Raw genomic sequence first — 21,965 nt, forward strand, 5'->3', positions numbered from 1 at the left:
ACTATCAAATTATAAAAAATAAATATGTTTTCAAATTCTGTTAAATAATTTTAAACACTATATATTATTAATCATTTATTTGAAAATTGTTTTCCTAGAAATTTTTATTAACTTTCAATATGCATAAGACCATTTGGAATATTTTTCCAATAATCTTTCGATAAAAAAAAAATTTAATCTGTGCTATTGTGAATACGTACTGTGAATGTGTCATTTAAGTTGACTCCAAATATTGTGAATATTGAAGATTTTTTTTTCTCTTTCATTCAGTTGTATTTTCAATAAAGAACAATTTTTTATTCTCTCTTTCACATAAAATGTCAAATTTTGACATTTTTACTAAAACATGTCTGACGGTGACAGCCGTAAATTTAAGTTAATTTTTAGTACATGTTCAAGTCAAACAGAATAATTTCAATAATCATTTTTAAAAAATTTTGAAGAAATAAGTTCCTAAATAGGTACTAAATTGACCTTAAGTATTTAATATTTATTAGTTTTAACAAAAAAAATTCGATGGAAGTTAAATAGATGTGTAAAAGACAGATATTTTGTAATTTTTGTATTACTGCCATTTTACTGGAAAATAAAAAAAGTTTGTTCGGAGTAAAAGAATAGAATTTGCAAAACAGATTTGCCGGCTTTTTTCTATGCTTGAAGAGTGAAATACGTCTACATTTTATCGATTGTAAGTAAATTTTATTATGAATATTCTTTGTTCTGTATTTTCAATAATTTCCTTTTTCCTAATTAATATTAATTAATTTGTGTAATTCAATAATTAAAAATTATACATTTTTTTATTGTTTTTTTAGTACAAAAAAATTTGATTAATGCTAACGAACGGCGTGACCTTTGCTATTAAACAAAAAATTACAATACATTTGATTGAATTCATAAAATTGTAACTAAAAATCTTATTAAAAGTGATTACAATCATTTCTCTTTAAATATGGATTCCTCAGGCGATCCTATTGAAATTATAGAAAATTCTGATGGTGAAAAAAACACAGAAAAAAAATCAGAAGAAATAGTAAAAGAACAAGAAATTATAAAAAATGCGTGTGAGAATGACAATGTTGAAATTACTAGTGAACTTACTGAAGCAGGGAAAGAACCGGACAATAAAAATTTGATTGAACCTAATGTTGAAGATTTAGAAAAAGAAGAAGATTTTCAATTATTAATCTCAGATGAAGAGCCTGCTCCACAAATAATAGATGAAAATCTTGTAGAAACTATAGAACCAGAGAGATTAGTTCCAGATGAAATGGGAAAAAAAGATGAAAACAATTTTGAGGAAAAAAGAAATTTATTAATGGAATGTGGGGTTTTAGAAATCGTTGATGATAAAGAAACGTCCAATATGGGCGAAAACCAACAAGACATAGAAATGGATCAAAATATAGAAGAAAGTTTGCCGGTTGAAATAGTTAAAAGTCAAGAAGATTTAATTGTTACAGATAATACTTTATGTGATGTTTCTTTAGAAAAACAAAATATTATGACAATTGACGAAAATGCAATTGCAAATGACGAAGAAGCTGCACCCAATATTGTAGAACAAGATGAATGTATCGAAGAAACTGATTTAAAACCAAGTACTAAAGAAGAAGATATAAGTATATCTGTAAATGTGGAAAAGGGTGAAGAAAAAGAAATTTGCGTGGAAAAAGAGATTGAAATTGACAATTCCACAATCGCAGTTGAATGTTTGGATGAAAAACTCAAAAATGAAGAAAAAAATGGGGATTTAATCACAGAAGAAAAAATTAAAGAGTTTACTGAAATGGTCTCAAAAGATGAAACAAATCTAATTGAAGAAAAAGATGTGAATCTCGATGAGAAGTCTGTAGCAGTTGAGCTTGCAGAAGTAAAGGATACCAAACCGGAAAATGAAACTGAAAATGAATTAGATGAAGAAAATGAAAAACATACTCAAGATAACGTTGAAATTATTAATAAAAGTGATGACAATAAAAAAGTTCCTTTAGAAGGAATCATAATTCCCTCTGATGATGATGACGATGAAGAAAATAATGATGTTAATGCTCGTGATAATGAAAAAGAAAATAATCAAATTAATTATGGAGAAGAGAAAGAAAAATACGATGACCAAAAAGCAGATGATGATCAAGAAGATGAATATGATACAGAAGATTCAGAATCTGATGATACAGATCATGATGATTCTGATGATGATGATGAAGAAGACGATGACGAAAAAGAAGATAATGACAATGATAATATAAAAAGTAAACAAATCAAAATAAAGAAAACTTCACAAAATATTTATGATGATGATGTGACAGAAGATGAGGATGAAGATGATGATGTTGATGATAATGATTTAGAAGAGGAGGAAGAAGAAGCAGAAGAAGAAGAACAAGAGTATAATTCTGCAAAAAAGAAACCGAAAATTGAAAAAACTGAAGATGATGATGATATTATGATATTATCCTCAGATGATGATGAAAAACCTCCACCACAAATAGAAATTAAACCATCAACATCTGGAATTTCAATGAAATCACAAAAACCTAAACATGAAGAGAATAATATCAATGAACTTAATCAATGGGATGAAGATGATGATATGGATAGTGATGATTATGATGATGATGATTTAATGAATGATGTTGTTATGGCAACTGCAATGCGTAAAGTTTCAGCTGCTGGAGAAATATTTCATAGAAAGAGTAGAAGAATTGATGGAATAAAATTAAGTAAACAAATTCGTTTTAAAAAGAAGTTAAAAAGATCAATAAGACAAATTGATTATAGGAGTAAAGTCAAAAATCGATCAATAAAATGGTAAGTGAATTTTATTTTTATTTAAATAAATACATGCACACGTATATAATGTTTTATATAAAATTTTTTATATTTATTTTAAGTTCATTTATATTTTCAAATTACCCAGAAAATTATGATTGATTTATAGTTCATTAAAATCAATCTACTTTTTTATATATAGTTATGTAAGTTTTATAAATTATGTAATTGAATTCCACCAAATTCTTATACACGAAAATATCAATCATATATTCTTTTTGTAATATTCTGTTACGAAATGAATATTGAAAGAAAATTCAATTTAAAAAAAAAAATTCTAAATAATTAAAAACTTAATCAATTCTGGCAAAATGCCACTAAATTTCTCAAATCACAAGTTTCATATAAGTTAAATATATATTTTCAAAATTATAGTTAAATAAATTTTTGGAACCATTTTACATAGGCATATTTGTATTTTAAAATTTTAAAAACATATTTAATTAAATTAAACTAGGAAATTAAATTAAATTTATTACTAATAACAAAATTAATTTTTTAAATTAGTATATATGTATGTATATATTTTTTACAAGATGATTACATTTTTAATTTATATATTTTACGATTTTAATACTGTTTTTTAAAGAAACATAAAAAGTAGCGTCTAAGATCAAGTATGATAGTAGATGTAAATGAAAACACGACCTATTAAATCCAAATTATCCATCTCAGAGCAAATTATTTCTGGTTTATTTAAAAAGAAAAGATCTACGTTTTACTTAGAGGAAAATTTTGTTTTCAGCTTTGAAAATAATAAATATTAATTTGATTGAATTAATGGTAAAAAGTATGTATACGCGTTCAAGGCGACATTTTCTTGTTTTGACCAAAAATGCCGTAACATCATACTAAAAACCGAGTGGACCAAATTTTGCCTCATGATTTTGAACCAAATATCATGCTAAAAACCGAATGGACCAAAAAACCTTTAATCAAATCATTTAAGAGCTTTTTAAGAGTTTTAAAAAAAGCTACAAAGTTTTTTAAAAACTTTTTTTAAATTCAACTAATCTTAATCAACAATAAGTTTCACTGTTTGCTAATTAAAATTTAAAGTTAAGAAAAGTTTACATAAGAATTTTAAAATTGATTTAAATTCAGATTTATAATGTCGTATTTTGCATTTCAAAAAATATACTTTATGACGTTTTAAATTTTTCTTTTATCTTAAGTTCTTGAAGAATTGTTATTTCTTTGGACTATTCTAACTTTATAATAGAAAAATTACTGTTTTAATAGAAGGTTATTAAAAATGAATTTTGTTTAGTAGATTTAATGGACATTCTAAGAAACTATAATTTCTTCAAATCTAAATAAAAATATTAAGAGATTGGCGTTGGTTTTTCAGTTATGTTACATCATTTTATTAGATTGCCTATTCGTCTTCATTTAGTGATTAATTTAAAAATTAAAATATGTATTTATTTAGCCAGATGATTTCGGTACCAGCCGGATTTATCATGGTTTTTTTATTTAAAGTCTAACAGAGATAGACTCTAAATTTTTATATATAAATTTCATCCATTTCAATCAACAGTTGACCCTTAAATTTTTATTTTTTTTTGTAAACTTTTTTAAATTATTTTAAATATTGCATGCCAATATTTATTCATAAAATTATTTATTTTTTCCGTCTGCATTTTTGTGTAAACAACGTTTATAATATTGGGCTTGCATTTACATAAAACGCAACAGAAATGTAAACACTTACCTTATAAAAACAACCATACACACAAATCTATTCAAATTTAAATATTGAATCGGCCATTTAAACAATAATTATAAAAAAAAAAGAAAGAATGGAAAAAGAAAAAATTTGGTTGTTGGTGTTTTTTTTTTGTTTACATGCAACAAGTGCAACAACATCTTCGTTGCAAATTTTTTTCTTTCCTTTTTTTTTACACTTCTCTTCTTTTAATATACAAAATTGCACATTTATTAATGCAATAATGCTTATGCTCTTACCGAAGATTTTGTATTGCAATGGCATACGTATATGTTGTGCTAGTATGTGGTATGTTAATAAAATGAGAGGTTAAATAATAACATCAATAATGATAAGGTGGTAAAGGAGGTGATGTAAAAATGTAATTATTATTGTTATTATTATTATTATTATTATGTGATTATTATTAATATTAATGCATTGTAAATTTATTGTGTGCTCTGTACAAGTATATTTAACCTATATTTTAAGTCAATTTAAATTGTTAATAATTGATTGAGAAGGTAAATTGGATGTAATTTTGTTTTTTTCGTATTTAATGCAAGTAATACAAGTAGAAAAAATTCTTAAATATTTTTAAATATTTCAATGAAATAAAGTGAATCTTTAAATATTGGCATATAAAACTTCTTTTCTAATAAAACTGAATCAAGGCGGTATTTCGGTGTATAATTTTTTTTTTCATATTTATTTATTCCTAATTTAAATTGCAATTCAATACCACATTGAAGAATTTTAGGATTTGAATAGGTTATGGGTGTAACTGCAATTTCTTATTTCAGATATAATTGTATTTAAAGGGTTTCCTAAATAAAATGTACTTACCTGAATATGAAATGTATTCAAAGATATAATTGCCGATCGTATTGTATATACAATAGGTAGGTCGTGTGATGGCAACAAATTTTGCATATCGAGTTTTCGTTTTTAGCAACCTGTCGGTCTGTCGATCTGTTTGTGGACGCGTGTATCTCAAGTTCGTCTGAACCGATTTTGATATTTTATATGTAAGTTTATTTCGATTATGGAAATAATCAGGAACTACACTTTTTAGCGGACCTGTTTTACATTTTTGATCATTTTGAAGAAAATATTCAACCGATTTACTTGAAATTTCATATATAAGCTTAGCTCGACCGTCCGCGAAACCTTCTAACTTACGGAAGAAATTAAGTATCACCCACTGGACGTTTACTAGTAACTGGGCCAAATATACACTTTTGCGTATATAAAGAGAAAAAATCGACCGATTTCATGGAAATTTAATATTTAATTTCGAGATAAGGGCTCGAAAACTGATCTGTGGGTCGATTTTACAATTTTCACCATACCTATGGAATAAATTGATGGAATTTCTTGAAATTCGATACTTGAGTTCTGCTTGTTAGCGAAACTAACTAGCGAGCATTTTAGGGAATTCGGGTAGCACAAAGCGAAACTCTACTAAGAGCCAAAATTACATTTTTCTAGGTATGTGAACTATAAGCTTACTAATGTCTTAAAAATTGGAAAAAAGCATTTAACAAACAAATTTATAATATTCTGTAGAACATTCACTTAACTAAACAATACACATTGCGGTCGGTTATGTGCTGACCACATCAGATTTTTGTAATTTACAGGGAGTTTTAACATGCATTTTTGTAAAAAATATTTACAAAATTTCTTATATTAAATAAAAATTACGGAAATTTTCTTGTTAGAATTGCAATAGATGCTAAAAACTTTCTTCCTAATATTTAGTATTTTGAATCTTTTTTGATTTCATCCTTTCCTTCAATAAATAATCGAATATGCTTAAAACATTAAATTTTTATTAATATTTATAATTTTATTGTACTATTAAATAAATAATGATTTAGTTCTGTATAGGCCTTGAAAATTTTTGAATATTCTATTGTAAAAAAGGGAAAACTTTATTTTTATTTTAAAAATTTACTCAGTATCTAAAAAATTGCGATAACACGAATTATTTTTATCTGAAATGCAATTATTTTCAGTTAATTAGTCATGAATTCATTCCGCTTTTTGATAAATGAATATGTGCATTTGTGATAGAAGTTTAAACTCAAATTGTACAATAATTGAATTCTGTGTTTACTTCTTCAACTAGTAAAAGTTTAACAATATTCGGGATTGAAAATAAAATTTTCAATGAATACACATACATGTACATGCATATTTGCTTACTAGGTGTACATTTATATGAACTACTAAGTTAGATTCTTTTATGGATTGCATGCAAAATTAAAGCTTTTCTCTAAATTTCTCTCAGAAAAAAATTAGTTACTCTTTTCTATATAATATTCTTATTGTAATTTTTATTTGTTAACTGTTGATTATTTTATTTAATGCAATATTTACATAAGTTTAATATTGATGTTGAAATGTATATTGAAATTTATTCAAAGCAATATATAGAGTGATTCTTAAACAACTTTAAGCTTAAATTGAATATTTTAGAACTTCATTTTAAATATGTTTACTGCAACCACACTGCAATGTTAATAAAGCTGCACATTTTTATTTTAATATTGAATTGAAAAAGTTATTTCTAAATTATTTACATTTATTTATGTAATTGAAATAAATAATAAAAATTGCATATGCTTAGGAGCATTGTGTTTAAAATCATAAATTGAAAAAGAGAATATTTGGAAATTTTGTTAATTTTTTGCAAATTCTTTTTCACATTTTTTTCAAAATGTATTTCTCAGAACGGCGCTGTCATTTTGTCACAGTGTGTGAAATTTCTCTTCTAAAGTAATAATTAGGGAATTTATGCCTACCGTAAATTGGGTTGTATGTAAAGATAATTAAAAATTTTTAAATTATTTATTTTTTTTGCGGCACTTCTACCTTTTTATATTGAAAAATAAAACAAGCTTTCTTTTATTGAGGAGGAAAAGTACTTGTATAAAAATTACAAAACTTTCAAAATTAAAGCTACTTCCTGTTTTTAAAAATTTTATTAGAAAAATAAAATTATGTGTACCCACAATTTTTAATATTATTAAATAAATTTCGTCATTCATACACTTTAAAATTGAAGCACGTATTAAAAATATTCTAAAAATTTTCTTAAAGTTTCTTTGGTGTAATAAAAAATTTATAATCCTCCCACTTACCATCAACCGAAAATTCTCTTTAAAAATTTTTAATACTAATTTTGTTATGTTAATCTAAATTAGAAAATTAAATTACATTTTAAGAAATTTTCGGAATTTAAATTTTAATACACACACAATTATTATTGTCTTACATTAGAGGCGATTTAAGAAGGAAAAGAAATATTTTCTTGTTTTTTTTTTTGTTTTCTTTTTTCTTGTAAATAAAGAAAAATTTTGTACATACGTGAATAAGTAATAACAATAAAAGCAAGCAATTTGAAAATGTGTTCCAAAAAATTTAAAAAAAAAAACAAAAAACCTTGAAGAACTATTATAAATAATAAATGAAGAATAAAGAAAAATTGTTTTTAATTTACTCCTATATTTAATAAAATTAAAATAAAAGCAATAATAACAATAAAAATAAAACGACAATGTAAACCATGAATAATTTTTTCTTTACTTTATTTTTTAATTTTCTATACATTTTGTAAGATATTTAAGAGTACGTGAAGAACTCAAAAATATCAAGTACCCATAAAAGTTTTAATATTAGAAAAAGAAAAAAAAAACTACAGTGCCAATGGAAATATTTTTCTTTTTTTTTCGCCTAAAATTATTGTTATTGAATTTTGCTAATAATAAAAATGCTTGGCTTCAATTTTGAGAAGTCCAGCAAATTTGCACAAATATATAGTGTTGCATGGGTTTAACTTATTAATTAAATTCAGAAATCACTTACTTCAGATTATTGTTCAAATCTAGTTTTTGCGGTTTAATAAAATACGATATGTTTCCACTAATTTTTAATTATGTACTTAAAATGTGAAAAATCTAAAAAATTTTGGAAAAAGAAAAAAAGTCTGTATTTGGAAATTAATTTACTGGAAAACTTGTTTCATAAACAAAATTCAAAAGAAGCAAGCCAAAAGTTCTGATTAAGGCGCAGATCAATGCAATTTATCACATTAAAAAATTTATCAAGAAAATTAAGGGAAATCCCGGTACTAGCGCAAAAAAAATAATTTAGAATATTATAAAAAATTGAACAACTAGCACCACAAGTTAAATTCCAAAATGTATTACTGCATTTTGGACCAAAAAAGAACTTGTACGCAAGTCTACATTCAGGATTTTGAAGTTAAATACATATTTTAGCAACAAACCGATTATCTTTTGATATTACATTTTCGCGTCTATTAAAAATTATTTATAATTAGTTTCGAAAATTTTTAAAAATACTGTGATTTTGAATGGCAATATTTAATATTAATGCACGTACACACTATTTGTACACACACACACACGCAATCATTTATCCAATAAAATTATCACTTTAACCCCCTTTTGTTTTTTGTAGTTTCTTTTATTTTTTCCCCGTTTATTTATATTTCGCCTTCAACAGATCTACTTAAGTATATATTAATACACACATACATATATGTATTGATAATACTAATCTATTAACAGTAATATAAGTATAAGTAGGTATGTATATTAAGAGAGATACGCAAAATAAATGATTGAACTAAACGAAACGAATGAACATGGTGTACCTACATGTGTAATATTTGCTTGCGATTTCAAAAACAAAAAAGAAGAAAAAAGATCAGAAAAATTGGGTCAAGGAGAGGTCGTTGTTTTAATAAACTTTTTATTTTTACATTTTTATTATTATTTTCTTTTTTTTATTTCTTTTTGAATATTTTGTTATGTTTTCATTTTGTTTGAAAAGATGACGGACGACGACGCCGACGACAACGATGGCAAGACAAGTACAAAATTTCCATCATCATTAAAAGCAAATATTTACAAAAAATGAAAAGAAAAAGGAAATAAATAAAATGTATAATAGTAAAGAAAGAGAAAGGATAAAGAGAAGAGTAAAGGGAGAAAAGGAGCAAATGAATGAGGGTGTAAAAGATGGGAAGGAGAGGGAAAAAATTATTATTTATTATTTTTTTTTCTTTTTAGTTTTTTCTTTCTTGCCTTGAATATAAAATTACGAAAATTTCTACATCATTGATTTTTATTCGTTTCTACATACTTATGTATGTACATATATTTGATAACGTATAGTAAGAATTCAAGGAACCAACAATAAAAAGATAATTCAAAAACGAAAGGAGTGCTCTTCTATGAGCCAAGCAAGACAAGGATAAATTCATTAGCAAAGATTAAAACTTAAAGAAAAAAATAAAACTTGAGTATTTAGTGTGCCATAAAAATTAAATGTTAGTTATGTAAAAATTATTTAAAATATAATTTACAACAATGTTGTTATGTTATAAAGCAACATACATATAAGCAATATCCTGAACCCATTTTTATGCAATTACTTTATTTTTAAATGTGTAATAAAAGTGTTGTTTTATTATTCCATACTCACAATCGTCAACACTGTCTAAAAATAATTCTCTAGAGTTTCAAACAAATTGCATTCTATCAGAATCAATTCAATTTATACTACTTAGTTCTTAAATTTTACGTAACAATATAATGCTTAGAAAGCTATAATTAATCTAATTATTAAAATTAATTTGCTTGAAACAGGTCTTACTTATCTAAAATCATAAAATTTGTAAGTTCAATATAAAAAGTATTAAAAATTTGAGTTGAGTATTATTTGTTGAATGATTTTCCTCTAGCGGAAGTCAATACCGTACGGCGTTTTAATCGGGACATAATCCTATAATCCTTTATTTGAAATCACATTTCTGCAAATAATGCTATTGACTTATGCTGTATATAAATTGTGCACAGAATTACCGGCCTAGTTGCAAATTCTTACATCTTCAGATTTCAATTTTGACTCTATTTTCTTTTAAATTTTGAAACTGGGGTCGCATTCCAATGCACTTTGTGTTCGCTATAAAGTTTTTATTTTTCACTTTCGATACTTAAATAGAACCCTTTCTTTTAAAATAAATTATATGTGAAGAAGCTAAAAATAATTTTGAATGTGTAAGTCCAAAATAAATGAGAAAATCGTTCAACGACTCCTCATATAAATATATAGACATTTTCAAGGTACATATTGAAATAGCATTAAAATATGTAGCTTGATTTAGTTTATTTTCAAGATAAATAATTATACAAATTTATTTTTAATCTAAAAGAATTAGAATGCTGAATATTAATTAAAGAAAAAAATGGGTGTTCTTATTTTTTCCTCGAAAATATGTTCAATTAAAATTTATTCAAAAGGCATAAGAAATTTCATCCAAAATTTGTAAGAAAAATATTAAAATGAATTTTTCAAATCAATTTATTGACTGTCGAAAGCGTCTGCATGACAACAATTTAAGATTGAAATTACCAAAATTGGACTATGTGTTTATACTTACAATAAATGTTTCTACAGTTTCTTCGAGAACCAATTTATGTCGCATTTAAAGGTCATAAAAAACCTCTAGATTTTATTTTGTTCAAATACCTGTAAATCTTTAATATCTTATAGTTGACCCTGCTAAATATAAAATATCTTTTTTTGTTTGCTTTTTTCTTTATATATCATTGAAAGTTTGACATTAAAAATGACACAATCAATGTTGTTAAATAACCTATTATCTTACAAGATGGCGCATTATAGTGTTAATTTAAAAAAGAATTAAAAAAAAAAAATTTCTTATTTTTTGCAGAGATCTTTTATTTTTCTATTTTTTTTTTTTTTAAGATCGTGAATTAATTTAATTAAAAACTGGATGACCTTTTTTCCTAAATTATCACAACGTATTTTTTTTATTTTTACTTTTTTTTTTGTTGTATTTTTTTCTGATTGAAATCAACAATATTTGTTGATGACTGATTGGTTGAAAGCGCATTTTTCTTGAAATCTTTTTTCAAATCAGCAGAAACGTACATGTAACAGAGATGGTTTCAGAGAATTGCTGCAGTATGTTTTGTACTGTTTTAAAAATTTTAGTACAATTGTAATATCTAGTAAACTAAAAACGATAGTTTTCATAATATTTATAATGTGGATTTGGTGAATGTCACAGCACAGTTTTGTGCAATTTTTGATATTTTGTAGGTTTTTCTGTTATTGCGAACAGAACGGGCACATGAGCACATTTTGGATATTAATTTATTATATTAGGCGGGTATATATTAAATTTCTAAATTTAATATACCCTCAAAATGTAATTCGCTACAGTTTCAAAAATAAAATTAAAACTTAAGAGTTTCAAACTCGCCCATGGATACAAATTTATGTCAAGGGGAAGAGGGACAAAGAGAAAAAATTAAATAATTAAACATAATAAAAAAAGTCTTCTGAATGCAGACTCAAAAAAAAACAACAAATCTGAAATTTTAACATTCTAATCAAAATTTCAAAAGTCTTTTTTCGACTACTCTGTCGGAGTTAACGGTAAATTTAAACTTATATTAATGCCTTAGCAAAAAAAAATATTTTTCTAAAATAGTACAATTATTAATTAAAATAGTATACAATAATTTTAGTACAATTTCTTAATTGATGTCAAATACACCTCATTATTCGAATAACACTCCTGCGTAGCATGCTTGCTTATATGAATGCATATTGTGATCGTTTATTATGCATAAAATATAATTTTTCGTTTAAAACATACTTAGTCATGTTTGTTCTTATGTAAATTGACAGTTTAGGTTAATCTCAGGTTCATAGTACTTTTTTTTTTTACAGTTTTTGTTTATTTTTTTTTTACTTTTTATTGTGATAATTTTTATGATTTGTGTAGGTGGTGGAATTCAGGGTTAAAACAAATTTTTTTAACGTGTATTTTATTTTTTTTGTTTATTAATTAAAATTAGTTGTCAAATTAATCATTCAAAAAAAAAATATTCATTTAAAATCTTTTGTTATAAATCTTTTTCGGATTGCCTCGATATTTAATTCAGTATACACATGCACCTTTTATTTTACCGGTGTGTTATAAGAGTAAGTTATTAGCTTTTGTTAAAGCTCCACAAGCTCTTTTCGGTAGTAAAATTTTGCTATAATATTAAGGCTAAATAATGTCATAAAATGTTAAAAGAAAACAAGAAGAAGAAAAAAGCATTTTGAATAGTTACATAAATATTATGATTTATTATTATTATATACATATAGGTGGCGTTTAATGTTAATAAAAATTTGTACTTACGTGTTTATTAATATTATAAGCATATTAGCAGGTAATTTTCATATTCGTACCAGAGTTGAAGGTTAAATAATGTTAAACTGATATAAATGAAAACTGAAAAGCAAAAATTAATAAAAATAAATGTGCCTATATTTGAAAAAAAAAAAATAAGAAAATGGGAAAATTAGATAAAATTTAATAATTTTTTGTGTTAATTGTTAATGTGAGAATTATGTAGAACAACTTATTGTTGAAAACTCATTTTTAAAATAAATATTTAAATCAACGTTGGTCTAAGAATTAAAACAAAAGAAAAAAATTTTTATATGCCTCATAAGGATTAATATAAGTGCAACGTCGTAATTCTTTTGCAACTTTGTTAGAACTCAAAATTATGTAGACATTTTTTGTGATCGCAATTGTAATTAAAATTTGTAATTGAATTTTATTAAATTATATCTAGTCAATATTGTAATAGAAAAATTAAAGAGGATTTTAAGCAATTGTGCAATTTTACAAACTTGCTTTTAGTAAATTTATTGAATTATACTTATTATATATCTATCTCTAAATTAACTAAGAAAGAAATGTTGCATAAATTTAAGCGATTTTTTCACTTATGATCATTCACATTTACAATGAAACTAATAAAAACCGGACCCTGTAAGAGACAAAATGTGTCTATCTCGTAAAATCTTTTTAAGCCATAAGAAAACCTTGGGTCCTCTGCGATTCTGCTTGTAACAGATTTAACTGTATATATTATGTAGCAGAAGCAATGCGAAAATTATGAAGCTCTTTATATTAGAATAGAAAGCTCTTTATATTACAATCGTGTGACACGATTATTTTTCCTATCAGAATAGGTATACTATTTTTTAATTACCCTTTAATCTACAAGAAAAATTAGAGATAAGTAATTATTAAAAGCTTGAACACTTGAATTGAAAAAATTGAAATTACTTTAAAGCTTGCTTCGAATTCTGTCTGTTTTACAGAAAACATAAGACAAGAAACTGTGGTTCAAGAAAATTAATCGACAATTCATTGCACTTGTTCTCATTATATTTTTTAATTGTAAATAACATCAAATACATATTGTATCACAAGCGATTCCCTTTATGCTTTCCTTTTATTATAAAAATTCTTTGATTCCAACATTTATTTTGCATTTAATTGTTCAACTTCAATTTCATACTCCAAACTTCCACCACTTTGAATTTCAAAAGTACACGAAACCTTTTGTTACACTTTCCACAATAAAATCTTACAAAGTTGCAATTAAAAAGAAACTTTTATCAAAATATTGTATACAATGCCATTTTATAATAAAAGTTACTTGTATATATACGCATACAATAAAAAAAATGAATGCAGAATAATTTTTTAAAATAATATTAGATAATTATGTAAATATAAAACTCTTGTTTTTTTTTTATTTATTTTACAACAATATGTCTGAAAATTTCATTAAAAGTGTCTCATCTTAACTAAATAAATAAATTAAACAAATAAGTTTTATTGCAAAAAATATAAAGTTATAAAAAAATTGTGCTTTATTTTTTTACATCTTTTCCATTGAATAATAAAATAAAAAAATGTGCATAGAATAAAACATCTGCTTTTTAATTACATAATTCAATAATTGGATAAAAACAAAAATAAATTGTTTGTTTTTCCAACCTATTTGTAAATATGCATATTGTGTTTAGACCGTTTGCTTGTGAGTTCATAACTTTTGTTTTCATTCAATTCAATTTAATTAATAAAATATTTTAATAAAAAAAAAATATTTACAATTGGTTATAAAATTTTTCTTCACAAATTTAATTCTTCTGCTGTAAAACTGATAAAAAATACAAATGTTTTAATTTATAAATTTATATTGACAAATAACCTTCAGTGCGTAACTCAAAAATTAGTGTTCGAGTGCATGTTAGACAATTTGATAAACAAACATTGTTCACATATCACTTGTTTTGTGCTGAAATTCTTTCCGAATTCTAAGTGCATTATCATTTTCATAATAAATTTCTTATAGAATTATTATTGCTAATTATAAAATGCTTACATAAAACTTTAAATATTAGTTAACTATTTCTCACTCCATTACAACTTCAGTTTTTAAAAAGTCACAAGCGATATTACTCTTATGCAACTTCATTTGAATTTAATATTGTTCTTATTAATTAATAACACAAATAAGTTAATTTCTTAACAATAATTGTGTTTTTTGCAAATATAAAACTGAGAAAGATACAGCCCTATCATGAATTCCGTTCGTAGTCCTAAAATTCGAAAAACTGCGAATGCTATGTTATTAATTCCGAATTATTAAAATTTTGCTTCTAATATTCGTAATGGAGTGATCATAAATTATGTTCGTATGGTAAAAATAAATGTCAAAAGTCTATCAAGGAAATAATCACACGCAATCAGCAATTCATAGAAAACGGTTGTTTTAAATTTCGAAAGTACAAGTTCAGGAATAAATTCATATTTCAAAAATGTTCAAAAACTAAAAATATTTAATTACAAACATACATACATACATACATATGTATATGAAAGTTGTTACTCAAATAACAACAAAAAATAAAAATAAGCATTCGTCAGTTGAAATAAAATACTAATTTTGATAAACCGAAAATTTGTGCTGCCGATATAGACTTTTTAATGAATTTGTGATCATTAAAAAGTCTATATCGTAGCTAGTTTCATAATTCGTAGGATTGTACGAGTGGATTTCATAATAGGGCTGATAATTTCTCATAATTAGTAAAACTTTGTTTTCATAATGAACAATTCTAAGAGATCTAATATTGTATATTAATTGACGATTACTTTATTTTAAATTCTTTCATATAAAATATTTATTAATTAGAGAGTTTTTATAATACATATATGAGAAAAGTGTATTATTCAATATTGCAATATTCTTTTTCTCACTCTCTATTAAAAAAAACGCGATTCAAAAATACGTCAATGATGCAAATTTAATTTGGGTCACAATATACCAACAGTGATTCCAATATATACAAATGTGGCAGAATTTAATTAATAAACCGCGTCACTTAAATACCGTGTCATTTGCAAAATTTTCATATTATTAAATTCAATTTACGGACATTTTTTTAATATTCATTTTATTTTTAATAATATTAATTTTCTTCTGTATAATCTTTATAATATTATTTATGTATAACCATTAATTATTTTTAATTATACCAATGCGAATTTTAATATTTACCCGTACATATATAAATTAAAATGTTAATTATAATGATAAAATCCAGCACATTTCCAGCACAGCATGCACAACAATATAATATCAATTAACTTAAATACAAGTATGTTGTATAATAATAAAAATGTGAAACAAATTAACATAAAATGCATGAATTAATATGAAGGCATCAGTAGGTGCACCGATTTTAAGTCGTAAGATTTTAAACAAAAGTTAAGCGAAAAAAAATTGCGCGATAATTAAGAATAATTAAAGCGGTGAAAAAAGTGTTAAATTTAAATTTGTTAACTTATCGATAAGAAGAAGGAAAGAAAAATAAAGAAAAACAATTAAAAACTACCGCCATTTCATTGAATATAGCGACCAAATAAAATGGATGCATACTTCACATAAAATTGCATAAATAAAAGTGCCCACCTTCAGTTCATTTTCATAATGACCAACAATAATAAACAGAAAAAAAAAATTCAAATGCAGTGCATTCATAATGCTTTTAAGTACTTTATTTGGCACAAGGTGATAAAATATAGCAATTTTTGTTGTTATCGTATTTTGTTTATTTATTTCATTTTTTTTTTTCAAACAATGCAACATCGAAAGGAAATTAAAGGTGGGGTGGGGTCAGTATAATAGGACGGTAGCAACCTTAAAGAAAACAAATAAAATTTTTATTTGTTTTCCACAACAAAATTGCATTAAAAAAACAATGAAATTTTTTTTCTTTTTTTTTTGGTTCTTGTTTTCGTTTTGAGTATAGTTATTAAAATTGTTAAGTTAATTGGAAAATATTTATTTATAAATTTTTAGGAAAATGTGACAAAAATTATTTTACTTATAATTTTTAAGTTATGCGATTTAAAGAGAAAAAAAAGAAGAGGCACTTAAGTTTTTGGAGTCAAGGAGGGTTGCAGATGCACAAAAATTTCAAAATTATTATAAAGTTTGGTGCATCTAGCTTCAATTTCTAATTAATGATTGTCATTTGAAAAAATTTTCTCATATTTTTAAATACACAGTGAAATGTGTTCACTAGCAAAAGTATGAGAAACTTAACTTTTGGATTTCACCGCAGGGCATCGAAAAAAATAATAACAAAAAATTTCGAGAAATTTCGAGTTTTATAAAAAAAATTTGAAAAACAAAAATTCTGGCTTTGATGTGCTGTATCTCGCAAATTATGGCTCAATTCAAATTAATTGTAAGAGAAATAAAGAACAATCAATTGCCTGTAAAACAAGCTCCTAATGATAATTCTATGTTTTATGGTTCTGAAGTTATGAACATTTATTTATATGCAGCAAAAGTCTGGTACCTTTTTTTTTCAACAGACTGTAACTCGAAAACGAGTATATCCGACCCTCCGCCCCCTCATTTCCCATCACTCATACAATTTTTTGCTGGAAATTGATCAAAGAATCATCCCTTAAATTATTTGCCACCTTATGCAAGACACCTTGTATATGAAAATTTCGAAATAAAAACTACTTTTAAATAATTTCTTTACTTATTCTTAAAGTTTTAGCACCTATACGACTAAGTCAAACAAATTGAGAAATTAAGTTTTTATATTAAATTCAAACAACAGGTTTAAATCCTTGTATTGCATACTTATTATATTATACATTTAAAGTATATCAAAATATTATAAGATCCATATGAATTTAAATGAACTAAAGATTTTTAGTCCTTATCTAAAACCAAATTCTATTTTGTAGATTTAGAAATCATGTAAATATACATGTTAAACCTATAACATGTTATAATCCCTGGAGGGTTAATAATTATGAAAGTTATATAGCCATTTAAATCGATACTTCTTTTTGTCGTCACCAACAATTTTCAACTGGGATTTTTGGGGTTAAATATTCATTTGTATTTTTTTCTGCCCCCGAGAGTAACTTGGTATACAGATCAACCCTATTTATAAATTAAAAGTATTAAAAAAAAAAATTTTTTGTAAAATAATTATTAGGAAAATTCATCATTATTAAATTGAAAATTTGAGAACAATATAGTTCGCCTATTTGCAAAATTAATTCGTAATTGTGAAAAATTTAATGAATTTTTAAAAAATTAATTTTTTATAGCTTTTCGTTTAGTACTTTTCGATGTACATAATTCTATTTTAGATGACCTTCAAACGAAAATATTTTTTCTATTATTATTCGTATTAGAAATTTTTATACAATAATCATATATATATAAATTGTAGCCACTTAGCCTGTGTTATCTTAAAAATCCTAATGTAATAGCCAACCTTTTCTATTTATTTAAAATATTATTATACATTTGCATGTTTATTCTTCTATTAAAGTTAATTTACTACCATATGCAGATTATTTTCCCATTGTTTTTCTTTTTTTATAATTTAACAATAAAAAATACCTTTAAAAAAAAATAGAAAAAAAATAACAATCAGACATGTGTTTTGTATGTGTGTTTTTTTTTTTTTCAAAATACTTACATATTTATAGATATAATTATTTTAATGTACATATGTATGTATATGTGTAGTCTTATAATAGTTTTTTAACATTTTCAAGGTCAAATTTAATGAGATAAATTAGTATTTCATGTGTACTCCATGTTATTTGTCGTTACTATTTGTTTTTCTTTTCAATTTTTTTTTTTATAGTCTAAATATGAATCAATTCCATATGCGATTGCAATTATTTCAATGTCATTTTTGCACCTTAAAAAAATAAAAAACATTTTTTTTTTATTTTTTATATATTAAAAATTATGAATTTTAATTAAAAAAAGAAAACATCAGCGCATATATACATACACGTACAGATGTGCATTTTTACTTTGAAATTAACATTTAACCCTTTAGGTACAAGGGTTGTTTTAGAGTATTTTAAACTTTGATACTTATTATTGCACGCAAAAATAAATTAATGTAAATTTCATGTCAATGTCAATTTAGGTTTGTGTCTTTGCTTAAAAATTTATAAAATTACCTATTTTTGCCAGAGTGTGTACAGTTAACTATTTGATATTCAAGAATAAATACGTATTACAACAATACACAAAATTCAACAATAATTTTCTGAAAAAATTTTTTATAATTATAAGTACTTTGCCGAAATTAAATTCTAAACCTTTTTGCAAAAATTGGAATCGAAATACAAAAATTTCACCACAGAACAGTTGAACTATAACAACTAAGTACAAAGCTCTCAGAATTTTGACATTTCACTCTTGATTACCTTTAATTAATTAAATATTTACAAAATACATTAATTTATGTGGAATTCATAATTCCATAGCAAAAGAGTAATTAACACTAATAAATGTAAATTACTTTAAATTTAAAACAACCCCTGCACTAAAAGAGTTAATTATTTTGAATTTCCATTTTAAATTTATTTAATTTTTGTCTGTTAAAGTTAAAAAATTTTTATTTTAATATTTTAAATGCATCTAATTAAATCTAAGTCATTTCCAATTTTATTAAAATGTAAATGATAACATTATTAACATTAATTATTTTATTCTATTCTAAAAAGGAGAAAAATTAATATTATTTAAAATAGGCTTAAATTCCAATGAATTACAAATTATCATTTAGATTTAATTATTATGTACTTTACTAAAAGTAGGTGGTAATTTGTTTTAGTGTTTTTAGTTACTCTCATTTTCAGTTTTGAATTCTCTTTATAATAAAAACTCTTGAAGTTTAGCTATAATTACATATATGAATGTTTTCAAATTTAAGTTGTTGCCGTGGATGGTTGTACAGATTTTCTTTTTAATTAATTCAAAAACTAAATTTGAAATTAAGACTTAATTTTGCATTCGAACATTTTTTATCCTTAACTTGAAAATTTACTTAAGATACAAGAGGCAAAGCATTTATATATTACGATATTTAAGTTTTAAAAATAATCAGGGTACAAAGCAGCACTTCAGAATTGCAAAGTTTGAAATTTTGTATAGTGAAACAACAGTAATAACTCAAATCCGTTGTGACGCCCAGTTTTTTTTTTGTCAGTTTTGTAGTGTTGCTTTTCCTTCATTTTGTGAATTAAAGTGTTTTTTTTTTTGGCTTCTAAATTTTGAAGAGTATTTTTTCATTCTGAATAGGTTTATTGTTATTCAAATTTATAATGAACTTTTAAGAACTATTAAACTTGATTTTTGTAGCAGTCATTACTTCGTAACAACACAACTAAGTTCAAAATGTTACATTAAAATAATTGGCACAACACTACAAGACCTTTAAAGTAATACTAACTTAGTAAATTTAAAATATAGCAAATATTAAAAAGTCCATTTAAGTTTAACTTACCTATGCTTAATTAAGTTTAACTTACCTATCTGTTTCTCAGTTAAAAAATGTTTGGTATTTGGTAATAATTGCATCACTTATCGATTTATTAAACTATCCTAAGCATAATTATTTAGTTTATGATTTAAATTGTGCAAGTATGATGTTTTACAATAAAAATAATCTTATTTGACTCAAGGTTATACAAACTTTTAAAAGAAAAACAATTGACGTTTACTTGGAAAACTTTATTTGTTAATATGACAATTTTCCGAAGAATAAATGAAACACTTTTACTAAAACTTCAAATTTAAATGTCGTTCTTTTTAAATAATTAATTTTTATTGTAAAAAATGCATACACCTATGTGCACTCCCTTAATATTTCAATATTTTTTTAACGTTTAAGAAATTTAAATAAGATTTATTGAAAAGGTAAGAAAGAAGAATTTTTATGAACCTATAAAATTTTAGTTAAAAAATATTTTATATTAGGAAAACAAAATTACTTAACTAAAAAACCCATAATAGAAAAATGTTAACTACGTTACGTAATGAGTGAATAATTTTAAAAAATTTTAATTAAATTTTACCTTTAAAACCACAGATTTATTATTATTTTTTTTTATATAATATGTTTTCTTTTTTTTTTCAGGTAAGTCCATCATTATAAAGTACTAGTTTTTTTTTTTTGTTAACAATATGGAAAAAAAATATTCCGTGACAGGTATGCCATTTAAATTGTATAATTGATTTTGTTATTTATTGTTTTTTTTTTATTTTTCTGAACAAATTATAATTTTCCTCGCTAAATTTGTATTTATACAATAATTTTTAGTATAACGTTGTGTTTGTGTCTATTGAAAAGAAATGATTTTTTTTAAAATAATGAAAGGGAGGAAAATTTAGCATCTAATTTGATTGCAAATGAACTTAAATAATTGGATATTAGTCTTAAATAATTGGAAGCTTAGCGATAGTCTTTCATGTCGAGGGAAAGATGTTTTCGTCGTCCTTGTGATAATTTCTTTAAAAAAAAAATTGGGAAATTTTATAATTTAATTTTCATTTCATTCAGAGAAACTTCGTAATCTTAAGTGTTATATTTATAACAGCAGCTTTAATTAGTTGGTCTCTATTAAAATTTAAATTTTAAAGTGTGTCTAATTCATTAGTCTTGGAGAAATTTTCAATGCTTGCAATTAACGATTTGATAATTTTGATTAACTATATTGTACAATAAAATCATTGAAATGCGAAATGGTTTATCTCCAAAAATAAAATTTCAAGAGGTAGGTCACTGTATATAGTCACTAATATAAAAGAGCTATCACTATTTTGACTGGAGAAGATATCAGTACTTCTTTATCTGACTTCTTTTCCTTTTAACAATCTCCCTATTGGTATTAGATTTGGTAATAATAATGGTCACTGCATCACAAGAGAACACATTAGACTGAAAAGAATTTTTCCTTTTAAAATGTTAATATTGCAGTAGCAGTTCCTTGAAGATTGTTACTGCTACTAAGATTTTTAAGTATTTTTAAATTGATGACAAATAGTCTTACTTTTATTTCAAAAATTCATTCTCATACTAATTGTATTTTTTGAAAAGAAATTGTAACACATTGTTTAAAAAATTAAAAGCTCTCAAATTTTCTGTT

At 24.1% G+C, this 21,965-nt stretch overlaps 1 protein-coding gene across 1 annotated transcript; it reads left to right on the top strand.

Annotated features, from left to right (window-relative positions):
* The first annotated feature begins 400 nt into the window (after window positions 1–400).
* On the top strand, window positions 401–21,028 carry LOC129610259 (glutamic acid-rich protein-like). The gene is made up of 3 exons (XM_055522771.1): window positions 401–688; window positions 816–2,814; window positions 20,957–21,028. Exons 2-3 carry the CDS (start codon window positions 953–955, stop codon window positions 20,958–20,960), a joined length of 1,866 nt encoding a protein of 621 aa, XP_055378746.1. The 5' UTR covers window positions 401–688; window positions 816–952; the 3' UTR covers window positions 20,961–21,028.
* The last annotated feature ends 937 nt before the right edge of the window (window positions 21,029–21,965 follow it).

The sequence above is a fragment of the Condylostylus longicornis genome, unplaced genomic scaffold (assembly GCF_029603195.1).
Source record: "Condylostylus longicornis isolate FDR11 unplaced genomic scaffold, ASM2960319v2 ptg000044l, whole genome shotgun sequence".
NCBI classification, from domain to species: domain Eukaryota; kingdom Metazoa; phylum Arthropoda; class Insecta; order Diptera; family Dolichopodidae; genus Condylostylus; species Condylostylus longicornis.